Raw genomic sequence first — 12,814 nt, 5'->3', positions numbered from 1 at the left:
AAAAATTCAAATTTCGATAAAATTTAAATTCCGAAGATTTCACCCCCAAAAGTTCCAAATTTTGAATAAAAAAAAAAAAAAAAAATCAACTGCGTCGTAGTGGGAATAGGGTGAACAGTCTTGAAAAAGTAGACTGGAAATTTTGAAAAAATGGACAGAAAAACCGGGAAGAGTCAGGGAATTTTATTTTTCCATTTTGGTAGACACCCTGAAAAAATTACCTACCTACCTATTTAGACTAATGCGTTTTAATTTTTCCAACATGCAATTTCGTTATGGTTTATTTATAAGGTAGGTATTTGGCAAAGCTTAAAATTTACCCCTATAATTTTGTACATGTGTCCCAGTCCCACCGGAGTACCTACATATGTACATGTTTTTACCTTAAAAGAAAAAACCGACTACCTACTATTTACATATTTATGTTCCTAATACTTACTTATTTATGGGAAGGTACCTACGTATTTGGCAAAGCTTGAACTTTGTCTATCAGCTCTATAATTTTAGCCATATGTCCACTACCTACCTACTTGGTCACTGCTCGTTTGTGCCAGTTCCTTTGGTAGCAATATTCCACGGACGTGACTTCTGCACAAGTACCAAAAGGGCCCCTGCAAGGCCTTTGATTGAAAGTCAATTTCATTGTAATAATTGGTAACTTCCTCTGAGTTTTTGTCTACGAGAAAAAAATAGCCACTGAGATTTGAAAATGTAGGACTCTTCTTTTGTAAGCTCAGTTTATTGTAGAACTCAGAAAAGGGCTCGAATAAGGCAATCAGAAGTATTAAATTTCATTGTAAGTAACAGTTGTTACTTAACTTCCTCTGAGTTTCTGTCTACAAGGAAAAAAAAACAATGGTAATAAAATTGTTCAGAAGTCATACTTACCAATGAAAATTTGCTACAAAAAGGAGCTGTGTCAAATGACCAGTGTTGTTAGTTGTTATAGGGTTAAGTTAAACACTGTTGAACTTGTTTTTGACTGGAGTTGAACAGGTCCTCTTATTAAGATCTCTCAATGAAAGGCAAACAGGAAGAGACACTACAAGGAAAAAAGCAATGGTAATAACATTGTTCAGAAGTCATACCAATGAAAATTTGCTACAAAAAAGAGCTGTGTCAAATGACCAGTGTTGTTATGGGATATAGGGTTAGGTTAAACAGTGTTGAACTTATTATTGACTGGGGTTGAACAGTTCCTCTTCTTAAGATCTCTCAATGAGAGGCGAACAGGAAGAGACATCAAAAAATCTGAGACCAAGAAATAATTTTTAAAGTAAAGAATATTATCTAGAAGTGGAACTAAGGGAAATCTAATCAATACCTAAAATTATCTATTTGGTACTTGTGCAGTAGTCACATCCGTGGAATATTGCTACCAAAGGAACTGGGACAAACAAGCAGTGGCCCTGATTATTATAGGGTTAGGTTGAACGCAAGAAAACCATAGGATCTACTGTAAAGAATACATGTACATAAGTACCTACTACCTACCTATAAGTACATACTTACCCATAGGTACTTAGCTCCTGGCTGGCTACTTATTTACCTACTTACCAATTACAGTAATTGCATGGCAGGCTTCCTGTGACCGATGGTAAACCAAGATAATAAGTTACAAGATAGGTAGATAAATAGGTACCTATGTACATAGTAAGGTAATAGGTAGTTAGGTACTAATAAGCAGTAGGCAGGTAGTAACATCGGCAAACTCATGACAGCTTTATCTAGAGACCATTAAAGTTGGTGTCAAAAAAATTAAAATTACAGTGGTGCAAAATTACCCCAATCTGCCCTATTTTACTCTTTTTTGATCGTTTTTTTTAATCTACCTAGGACATCTACTTTTCTATTTTTGCTTATTATTGTTTTTTTAGTACTATTTTTTGACACGTCAAACTTTTTTTCCTTACTTATAATACCCAATCATACTCATACATATCTGAAATCTTAGAAGGTATTTACATATTTTACATCCGTCACTTTTTGACTTATCTGTAAAATCTCAGTACCTATACCTATGTAGAATAATGGAAGCCCTGTCCCTGAATATTGAATAATTACCCAATCTGTGAAGAGAAAAATCTACACAGGGCAAGGGCACAGGTCGCGCGGCGTGATGGCTAGTTGCGTACAGATTTTCTGGATGCTTATCTGAAATTCGGATGTACAGTCCACTTCAACTGGGAAGTCCGATGACCTTTGGGCGCGCACTCGTCAAAAAATAGCTCGTTGATTAACAAGTAAGCATGTGAATAGTTGATCCGATGGGATTTTTCACGCCGAATCGAATGGTGAAACTTTTAGAACTGTCCGACTTACAGTTGAGAAGTTGCAGTTCCCCTCCATGGGCTTCCATCGGACTTCCCAGTTGACGTGGACTGTAAGAATCCTACTTGCGAATCTCAGTACAATTTTCGTTCTGTGTCTGACTGTTGAATAATTAGTATAACTACCTGATTCGAGAAGAAATATGAAGAACTACACAGGGCATAGGTCGGAAGTCGCAAAAGTCGCAATGGCTAGTTGCGTACAGATCTTCTAGATGCGTACTTGAAATTCAGTTAGTTCTTTAAGTTACTTCAGTAACATTGTCTAATTATTCCTTTTTCTCTTGCAGCATAAACAAGAAGCGGTTCTGTTCGAGATCGAATTCCTCGCCAATGATGTGCGAAACACGTTGAACCATCTGAAAGAATGGATGACACCAGAGAAGGTAAAAACCTCTATTAAATTTTGAATACTTTGGGTGTGATTTCGCTTCGTGAAGTTTTTTAATTTGTAATGTGTTTGAGTCCGTACAATTTTGCTTTTGCTCAATGGTGTTCTGATTTTCTTTTGAAGTCTTCGTAAATTTAGATTCTTGTAGGGGGTTTCGTTGGTATGATGTCTTTTCCGTGGAATTCCCTGGCCGCAGATCTGCGAAAAGTAAGTACTGGGGTTTGAATCCTACCATCGACAGAAAAATTGACCCAGCACTTAAATTGGAAGTACTTATGTATTGTGTTTTTTATCTTTACCGCCCATCTGATGAGGGAACATTGGGAACATACTACGGTATGGGTATGCGACCACACAGATCACACGAGTCTTATATCGGTTGTCTGGAACACCTAGATCTGTCTGTTAGATGGTCTGAGTCTGTCTGTTTGACGGTCTTTGTGGCGGAAAAAGCTTCTGACCCAGGTCCCTCAGACAGTCAGAGTCTCTGGTCCAATCTGATACCTGAGGAGCACACACACTATCCGGTAGACCTGAGAGGCGGACCTGATCAGGTGTACCTATCAGCTCTACCTGATAGTGAGTGGCTGGCCTTAGTTCTTTAAGTTACTTCAGTAACATTGTCTAATTATTCCTTTTTCTCTTGCAGCATAAACAAGAAGCGGTTCTGTTCGAGATCGAATTCCTCGCCAATGATGTGCGAAACACGTTGAACCATCTGAAAGAATGGATGACACCAGAGAAGGTAAGGGAATTTTGATAGGTTTTCGAATTATTGAAGTATTTCTTAAATTTTGAATACTTTGATATGATTTCGATTCTTTGCGAAGTTTTTTTTTTATTTGGAATGTGTTTGAGTCCGTTGAATTTTGATGGCTTTTCGATTTTCTTTTGGCGTCGCGAATTTTGACTTTCTTTTTGTGTAGTTTCATTTGAGTGATATCTTTGTGCATTTCAACTGTTTCTTATGGAGTGAGGAATTTTGAAATGATTCTTAAATTTCGAAACGTGTTGTATTTGTTTGGTATTACTTGGAGTGATTGTTATCTTCTTTGTAAACTTTCGATTTTCTGATGGCGTCTTGACAAATTTTGTTTTTTAGTTGTTTAGTTTCATTCGCTTGAATTTTAACAGTTGCTTGTAGAGTGAGGAATTTTGAAATATTTCTTAAATTTTGATACCTGTGGCATTATTTAGAGTTCTAGTAAATTTTCAATTTTTGTTGACGAATTTTGTTTCTTGACGAATTTTGTTTCTAGTTGTGTAGTTTCATTCGTGTGAAGTCTGTGAGAATTTCCATCTCTTGGAGTGAGTAATTTTGATAGCTGTGGGTGATAGGGTGTTTGATGAACCTTTTTGGAAAATTTTGACCGTGGAGTTCTTTTGATGAAATGTGATATTTTTCATGTGATGCTGTGATATTTTTCATGAGATGCTGTGATATTTTTCATGTGATAATTTTAATTTTTTTTTTCTTTCGTATAAGGCCATCAGAAGTATTAAATTTCATTGTAAGTAACAGTTGTTAACTTCCTCTGAGTTTCTGTCTACAAGGTGCCCGGCCGTTATTTCGTAGCAATGAAACAACAGCTATATTGGACGCTTGAGGTCTGTGTCGTAGCTTGTCCATCCGGTCTATTCTATTCTACCACTGACACCCAGTATTTCAATAATAAAAAATCCAAGCTAGCAACTAGCTTGAGTTTGTACATAGTACCTACATACCTAGTGACATAATAATCATATCAGATAGTATAGCCTTAATCATTAAGGCGAACAATGGTAATAAAATTGTTCAGAAGTCATACTTACCAATGAAAATTTGCTACAAAAAGGAGCTGTGTCAAATGACCAGTGTTGTTATAGGGTTAGGTTAAAGTTAAACACTGTTGAACTTATTTTTGACTGGAGTTGAACAGTCCTCTTCTTAAGAATCTCTCAATGAGAGGCAAACAGGAAGAGACATCAACAAATTTGAGACCAAGAAATAATTTTTAAAGTAAGGAATATCTAGAAGTGGAACTAAGGGAAATCTAATTAATACCTAAAATTATCTATTTAAATACTTTCTCATAACTTTAGTAAGAAAGTAAACATGTTTATGCCTAAATTAAGGTAGGTACCTGTGCAGAAGTCACGTCCTTGGAATATTGCTACCAAAGGAACTGGCACAAATGAGCAGTGACCCTGGTTATTATAGGGTTAGGTTAAATGCAAGAAGGAGTTTTCACAATTGGAGCAGTGACTAGTGTTATTATAACAGTATAGTCGGGACTGCCCTGTATGTAGTGTTATAAGTAGGTATTTTTATTTACGTTATTAGTTTTTATTTATTTTTAAATTAATTACTTATTTATTTTACCTACTTTTATTTTATTTTATTTTATTTTTTTTATTGGTTATTATTTTTCAATTTTGTTATTTTGCTCTAATTTTTTAAATATTTCTTTTTATCTAAGTACTTTCCTACCTGCTAACTATCAGCTGTACTTTATTTGACGACTCTGGGAATCGAACCCACCTCGGTGGTGTATAACTTTGACTGCGACCGACGCGACGTAACCTACTGCAAGAGTAGGGCCGTCGGCTGACGGGCGTCCGTCGCATTTTGGAAGCGTATTCGCCTGCGAAACCAAACCTATGAGAATGATAGAGAGTCTATATCATTCTCATAAAGGTTTGGTTTTTCAGGCGACTACACGCTGCTCAAAATCGCACGACTACGCTTCCAATATGCGACGGACCTAAAGTCCTATTCAAGCGGTATAAATATTATTGCATATTTTATTTAAATTAAGGGGTAATCTTACTGTCGTTTAGGTAATTTTCTGGAAAAATCATGGAAATTATCTGGAAAATTCATGGATATTTTCTGGAAAAGTCATATCATTGCGAGAAAAGCGTACAAACCCTGAAATAACACCTAATACCATCGAACCCAGGACCTTTTGCAAGTTGACCACTGAACCAAAACAGTCATCCCCGACCAAGGCAGACTAGACAACTTGAGTTATCCTTTGAACCAGTTATCACCCTCAAGGTCCTTTGAACTGGTTATGTACCAGTAAATTTAATGGATGATGACTTGATGACATGACCACTTTGAACTTCAAAACACTTCTAATTAAAATTCTACAAATTATCATCTTGATACGAGGGGGAATTGATGAAAAAGCTTCTGACCCAGGTCCCTCAGACAGTCAGAGTGTCTGGTCAATCTGATACCTGAGGAGCACACACACTATCAGTCCGTGCAATTTAGGGTTCATTTTTGATTTTGTTTTGAATTTGGATGGTTTTGACTCTTCAAAATTTTAATTTCTTGTTTTGAATTTCGATTTGTGTTGTCGACTTAGAAAAATTTGAAGGCTTCTTTAATTTTGATGGGTCTTACTCCAGTTGTAATTTTGGTTTCAATTTTGATCTCTTCGTGTTGAATTCGGACCTTCTTTTTTGATACATTTAATTTTGATGGTTTTTACTCCATAGGATTTTGGTTCAATTTTGATTTTCTTTTGAATTTAGATGGTTTCGACCCTTCAAAATTTTAATTTCTTGCTTAGAATTTCGATCTGTGTGGTCAACTTTGAGAATTTTGAGGGCGTCTTGAATTTTGATGATTAATTTCTTTATATTCTGTCGAATTTTGATTTTCTCTTGAATTTGGATGGTTTTGACTCTTTAAAATTTTGATTTCTTGTTTTGAATTTCGATTTGTGTTGTCGACTTTTGAAATTTCGAAGGCGTCTTGAATTTTGATGATTATTTATTAATCCGTAGAATTTTGGTTCAATTTTGATTTTCTTTTGAATTTAGATGCGTTTTACACCGCTGAATTTCGATTTCTTAAATTTTGATGGTTACTCCATGGAATTTTCGTTTCAATTTTGATTTCTTTAATGATTTCTTGTTTTGAATTTCGATTTGTGTTGTCGACTTTTGAAATTTCGAAGGCGTCTTGAATTTTGATGATTATTTATTAATCCGTGGAATTTTGGTTCAATTTTGATTTTCTTTTGAATTTAGATGCCTTTTACACCGCTGAATTTCGATTTTTTAAATTTTGATGGTTACTCCATGGAATTTTCGTTTCAATTTTGATTTCATTAATGTAGAATTTGGACCGTCTTCTTTTGAAGCATTTAATTTTGATGTGGTTCACGGAATTTTGGTTCGAATTTTGATTTCTTGGACAAGTTTCTACCTTCTTGAATTTTGATGGTTTTACGCCATGGAATTTTGTTCTCAATTTTGTGTTCTTCGGTGTAGAATTTGGACCTTCTTCTTTTGAAGCATTTAATTTTGATGGTTTTCTCCATAGAATTTTGGTTTCTTGGACGATGAGTCCAGTTTCTACCGTCTTGAATTTTGATGGTTTTACGCCATGGAATTTTGTTTTCAATTTTGTGTTCTTCGGTGTAGAATTTGGATTTCGATTTTTTAAATTTTGATGGTTACTCCATGGAATTTTCGTTTCAATTTTGATTTCTTTAATGTAGAATTTGGACCGTCTTCTTTTAAAGCATTTAATTTTGATGTGGTTCACTCCACGGAATTTCGGTTCGAATTTTGATTTCTTGGACAAGTTCTTACCTTCTTGAATTTTGATGGTTTTACGCCATGGAATTTTGTTTTCAATTTTGTGTTCTTCGGTGTAGAATTTGGACCTTCTTCTTTTGAAGCATTTAATTTTGATGTGGTTCACTCCACGGAATTTTGGTTCGAATTTTGATTTCTTGGACAAGTTTCTACCTTCTTGAATTTTGATGGTTTTACGCCATGGAATTTTGTTTTCAATTTTGTGTTCTTCGGTGTAGAATTTGGACGTTCTTCTTTTGAAGCATTTAATTTTGATGTGGTTCACTCCACGGAATTTTGGTTCGAATTTTGATTTCTTGGACAAGTTTCCACCTTCTTGAATTTTGATGGTTTTACGCCATGGAATTTTGTTTTCAATTTTGTGTTCTTCGGTGTAGAATTTGGACATTCTTCTTTTGAAGCATTTAATTTTGATGTGGGTTCACTCCACGGAATTTTGGTTCGAATTTTGATTTCTTGGACAAGTTCTTACCTTCTTGAATTTTGATGGTTTTACGCCATGGAATTTTGTTTTCAATTTTGTGTTCTTCGGTGTAGAATTTGGACCTTCTTCTTTTGAAGCATTTAATTTCGATGGTTTCCTCCATAGAATTTTGGTTTCTTGGACGATGAGTCCAGTTTCTACCTCCTTGAATTTTGATTGTTTTTACACCATGGGATTTTGTTTTCAATTTTGTGTTCTTACATGTAGAATTTGGATCTTCTTCTGTAGAAGCGTTTAATTTTGATGATTTTTACTCTATGGAATTTTGTTTTCTTTGGCGTCCGGTTTGTCTTGAATTTTGATGCTTCCATAGAATTTGGGTTTCAATTTTGTTTTCTTTGACGTCAAATTTTGATTTTATTTTGAAGTCTTGACGAACTTTGATTTCTTGTAGGAGTTTATTTGGTATGATATCTTTGAAGTAAGGAATTTTGTTAGTTCTTATAATTTCATGTGGAGGTCTCACTCTATGGAGCTTTATGTTTCTTTTGAAGTCTTCGCGAATTTTGATTTAATATTTATTTTAGGTTGATTTTTTTTTTTTTTTACTTTTTAATTTTGCGCGTTGAATGTTTTGCATTATGTGATATTGTTGTGGCCAGGATAATGATTAAGATGAAAATATAGAATATCATTTTTTTATGTATTGGCTTTATCAACTTCCGTGGCCATGTGAATATTGGCCTAGTACATCCGAAGTTCCGGGTTCAATTCCCGGAGGAGTCGTTTAATTCCATGAGGATGAGAATGGTTTGTTTCTTCACGTTTCGTGTCCTCTGTCTGGCGTAGTAGTCGGTAAATCTGGCAACATCTGGCGGATTTTCAATCGCAGTAGTTGCGGAAATACCCATAACTACGCGTATTGATTGCAGGCGAATGGAGATTTCACATATGGTTGCTTTCCTTCATAATGCAGTTGACACGGGCAAAAAGTGTGTTCCCATGGCCTAGTACATGCGAAGTTCCGGGTTCAATTCCCGGAGAAGTCGTTTAATTCCTTGAGGATGAGAATGGTTTGTTTCTTCACGACGTTTCGTGTCTTCTGTCTGGCGTAGTAGTCGGTAAATCTGGTGACATCTGGCGGATTTTCAATCGCAGTAGTTGGTGAAATACCCATAACTACTGCGTATTGATTGCAGGCGAATGGAGATTTCACATATGGTTGCTTTCCTTCATAATGCAGTTGACACGGGCAAAAAGTGTGTTCCCATGTGCAATTTCTTTCTCGTGTCTGGAAATTTGAGTTTTGCCAACGGGTCTTCAGCTTAATGTATTTGTAATTTTGTACGATTGTAGATTGTTTTAAATGTTTGTCTGTTAATTTTCTCTCTCGTGTGTGTAGAAAACTGATGCTTTTCAATGTGTCTTCAGATTCATGTTTGTATAGTGTGGTATGTTTGTAAAATGTTCTTTTTTTGTGTGTGTCTTTTTTTTATACTTTAATTTTTTTGATTTGTTTGGATGTATACTGAGCAGTTGTGTTTAGTGATTGAGGTTTTCAGGTCAAGATAATATTGGATGAAAAAAATACAGAGATATGTTATTTAAATATTATTGGCTACACTTAAAAAAAAAGAATCCTACTTGCGAATCTCAGTACAATTTTCGTTCTGTGTCTGACTGTTGAATAATTCGTATAACTACCTAATTCGAGAGAAGAAATATGAATAACTACACAGGGTATAGGTCGGAAGTCGCAATGGCTAGTTGCGTACAGATCTTCTAGATGCGTACTTGAAATTCAGACAGTTCTACTTGCGTACGGGAAAATTTGAGTACATTATTGAGTCGAGTGGATTTGAAAACATGACATGCCTTCAGGCACACCCAATTTGTCAAAAGTCTAGGTTTTCCTTGCCCTTGGGATCAATTTAATTTGAAGAAACCACCTACCTCGGTGGTGTCAAGGCGCTCGCCTGGTAAACAGGAGGGCGTGGGTTCAATCCCAGCCGAGGTATGGAATTTTATCCTCAATATAATTTGAGAATTTGTGTTTTTTATCTTTACCGCCCATCTGATGAGGGAACATTGGGAACTACCGTATGGGTATGCGACCACACAGATCACACGAGTCTTATATCGGTTGTCTGGAACACCTAGATCTGTCTGTTAGACGGTCTTTGTGGCGGAAAAAGCTTCTGACCCAGGTCCCTCAGACAGTCAGAGTGTCTGGTCAATCTGATACCTGAGGAGCACACACACTATCAGGTAGACCTGTAAGGCGGACCTGATCAGGTGTACCTATCAGCTCTACCTGATAGTGAGTGGCTGGCCTTAGTTCTTCAAGTTACTTCAGTAACATTGTCTAATTATTCCTTTTTCTCTTGCAGCATAAACAAGAAGCGGTTCTGTTCGAGATCGAATTCCTCGCCCTTTGTGATACTTTGATTTTTGATGTTCTTGTGAAATTTTGATTGTCTGTTGACTTCTTCGCAAATTTGGATTTCTTCTTGTGTATCTTTCTTGTGTACTTCTTTCGTGTGATATCTTCATTAATTTTGATTTCTTATTGTACCTAAAGTGATGAATTTTGAATCATGTCTTGAATGTTGTTAGTGTTCCTTCTTTTGAAGTGTGGGTTGTGAAATTTTTATTGTCTGTTGACTTCTTCGCAAATTTGGATTTCTTCTTGTGTATCTTTCTTGTGTACTTCTTTCGTGTGAATCTTGGTTAATTTTGATTTCTTATTGTACCTAAAGTGATGAATTTTGAATCATGTCTTGAATGTTGTTAGTGTTCCTTCTTTTGAAGTGTGGGTATATTTTTTTTAAGAGTTTTCGTAAATTTTGATAGTTGTTGTGATTCTTGGATTCTTGAATATTATTAATGTGAAATTTTAATGTTCTGGGGATGTCTTCTTCAATTTTGATTGATTTGTTCTCCTGGAGTGAGTTATGTGGGGGTGATACTTGGTGTCTTCTTGTGGTGTTTAAACACTTGGAGTCTTGAATACTCTTAATGTGAATTTTAATTTGATTTTCTGTGGGTATCTTTGGAAATTTTGGTTGTCTGTTGTGTATTTTCTTTTGTGTGATGTTCTTCTTCTGGAGTAGGTGTGGAATTTCGCAGAGTTTTTCTAAATTTTGATAGTTGTCATACTGGGATTTTTTTTGATGAGGTCATAAATTTTGATTTCTTGTTGTGGATTTTCTTCTGTGTGATGTTTTTCCTCTTTTGCAGTATGAAATGTCGAATAGTTTTCTCAAATTTTGATAGTTGTGGTGATAATTGGATTTTGAATCTTCTCTTCATGTCTTCGTGTTTTCTTGTTGAGTGTTCTACTGTGATGTGGCGTATTAATTTGAACTACCAGGAATTTCAAATTGTTTACTTCTTGATTCGTGATTTTTTCTTTGGTTTCTTGTAAATTTTTAATATTTATTTTAGGTTGATTTTTTTTTTTTTTTTTTTTTTATTTTTTAACTTCAAAGCTAACCAGGCTGCATTTTTTTTTTTATTAAGTTTCAAAATTTAACCTGTTCATGTTCTAATGTCCCCCTCACCTAGGCCCAAACCCTTAACCCTCTACCTGTTCTCAAGCAACGCCCAAGTTCAGGAGCTTTTTATCCACCAAACCCATTCTGGTTCGATGTGCATCAACGATACTGTAATGCACTACGCCGGTGAGTGCACCCTGTATTCCTTTCCCTTGGCTGAGTGCACCTTATTTCCTTCCTCTCCTAGAGGCGGGTACACGAGATTTGTCTAACGATCAGGTTGAATGAAAGGATCAATCAGGGGTTGGATGGAAGATAATGCCTCAGGAGGATTAATCCCGCCCATTGCGATTTTGGTTATATACTAGCCAAGACCATATATTATGAAGAATACGAGTATTTCCATAATATCATCTGATCGTTACTATTGTGGTAAAATATCTATTGTGTCCCTATTCTCTTAAATTCCTTCCAATCCCTTTCAAAGTGCAATAAATTAATAATAATAACATTATGAAATTAAAGCTTAATTTATTGTGCCCACCCGCCCATTGGACCTCAGACAAGCGCTTTCCCCACTTTCCAGAATTCCTCAAAAGATACATTAACGATCTCCCTTAGTTCCTTACTGTCCTTAATTCCTCAAAAATCCTTCAAATAACAGAAATGCTCACTTAATTGTCCCTGGGATGAAAATTATAAAATGTCTAATTTTGTTGTGTCCGCCCGCACATTGGGACTTCAGACAAGCGCCGCCCCTGGTTCTGTACCTATTCACGTCTGACTCGAAGGTTAGGGACGCCTTCATTGACAAGGTCCGGTGTGGAGGGGTCTGCGTGAACGACACAGTCACCCATGTTGTACTTAATTGTCCCTGGGATGAAAATTATAAAATGTCTAATTTGTTGTGTCCGCCCGCACATTGGGAATCCAGACAAGCGCCGCCCCTGGTTCTGTACCTCTTCACGTCTGACTCGAAGGTTAGGGACGCCTTCATTGACAAGGTCCGGTGTGGAGGGGTCTGCGTGAACGACACAGTCACCCATGTTGCAGGTACAGCAGGCCGTGTGTTTTTCCTATGATGGCCACAAACGGCCTGCGAAGTTTGGTGGCTTTTTTGTGTTTGTCCAATTTTATTACCTATCTAGAAAAAGTGTTGTATTTTATGCATTTTCCTATGATGGCCGTTTGTGTGGCCTTGTGTTCAATTTTAGTTTGATTTTCAATTTTAGCCGTGTGTTTTTCCTATGATGGCCACAAACGGCCTGCGAAGTTTGGTGGCTTTTTTGTGTTTGTCCAATTTTATTAGTGAAATCTAGAAAAAGTGTTGTATTTTATGCATTTTCCTATGATGGCCGTTTGTGTGGCCTTGTGTTCAATTTTAGTTTGATTTTCAATTTTTGCACTCTTTTGTGTTTGGTTTTTAAGAGCATTGAATTTTACTATGATGGCCGTTTGTTCGGGCTTCAGCCGTGGTGTTTTTGGGCCTTTTTTGTGTGTGTCCAGTTTCAGTTTGATTTTCAATTTTTGCAATCTTTTTGTCTTTGGTATGGTCCAGTTTCAGTTTGATTTT

General features: G+C 36.1%; 1 protein-coding gene and 2 long non-coding RNA genes across 3 annotated transcripts; 2 read left to right on the top strand and 1 right to left on the bottom strand.

The window, feature by feature from the left end:
* The first annotated feature begins 2,898 nt into the window (after nucleotides 1–2,898).
* Nucleotides 2,899–3,459, top strand: LOC113471135. Its single transcript, XR_003393949.1, has 2 exons — nucleotides 2,899–2,928; nucleotides 3,371–3,459. It is a non-coding gene; the product is annotated as an uncharacterized LOC113471135 (long non-coding RNA).
* A 3,168-nt stretch (nucleotides 3,460–6,627) lies between these two features.
* On the bottom strand, nucleotides 6,628–7,719 carry LOC113471134. Its single transcript, XM_026830049.1, has 3 exons — nucleotides 7,383–7,719; nucleotides 7,079–7,146; nucleotides 6,628–6,925 (listed from the first exon to the last, which is right to left on the bottom strand). Exons 1-3 carry the CDS (start codon nucleotides 7,706–7,708, stop codon nucleotides 6,864–6,866), a joined length of 456 nt encoding a protein of 151 aa, XP_026685850.1. The 5' UTR covers nucleotides 7,709–7,719; the 3' UTR covers nucleotides 6,628–6,863.
* Nucleotides 7,720–11,307: 3,588 nt separating this feature from the next.
* LOC113471136 lies at nucleotides 11,308–12,102 on the top strand. The gene is made up of 2 exons (XR_003393950.1): nucleotides 11,308–11,427; nucleotides 11,987–12,102. It is a non-coding gene; the product is annotated as an uncharacterized LOC113471136 (long non-coding RNA).
* Nucleotides 12,103–12,814: the final 712 nt, after the last annotated feature.

This window comes from Diaphorina citri, unplaced genomic scaffold (assembly GCF_000475195.1).
Source record: "Diaphorina citri unplaced genomic scaffold, Diaci psyllid genome assembly version 1.1 scaffold2106, whole genome shotgun sequence".
Taxonomy (NCBI): domain Eukaryota; kingdom Metazoa; phylum Arthropoda; class Insecta; order Hemiptera; family Psyllidae; genus Diaphorina; species Diaphorina citri.
Note: the sequence above shows the minus strand (reverse complement) of the source record. Positions and strands in the feature narration are given on the sequence as shown.

Excerpts from the sequence above, each read along its gene's own strand:
- LOC113471134 (XM_026830049.1), bottom strand. The coding sequence starts at position 7,708 with ATGTCCAAATTCTACACCGAAGAACACAAAATTGAAAACAAAATTCCA. Across the intron at positions 7,147-7,382 it reads TTCAAAAGAAGAAGGTCCAA|ATTCTACACCGAAGAACACA; the intron begins ATTCTACACCGA and ends ATCGAAATCCAA. Across the intron at positions 6,926-7,078 it reads AACCATCAAAATTCAAGACG|GTAGAAACTTGTCCAAGAAA; the intron begins GTAGAAACTGGA and ends AAATTCAAGAAG.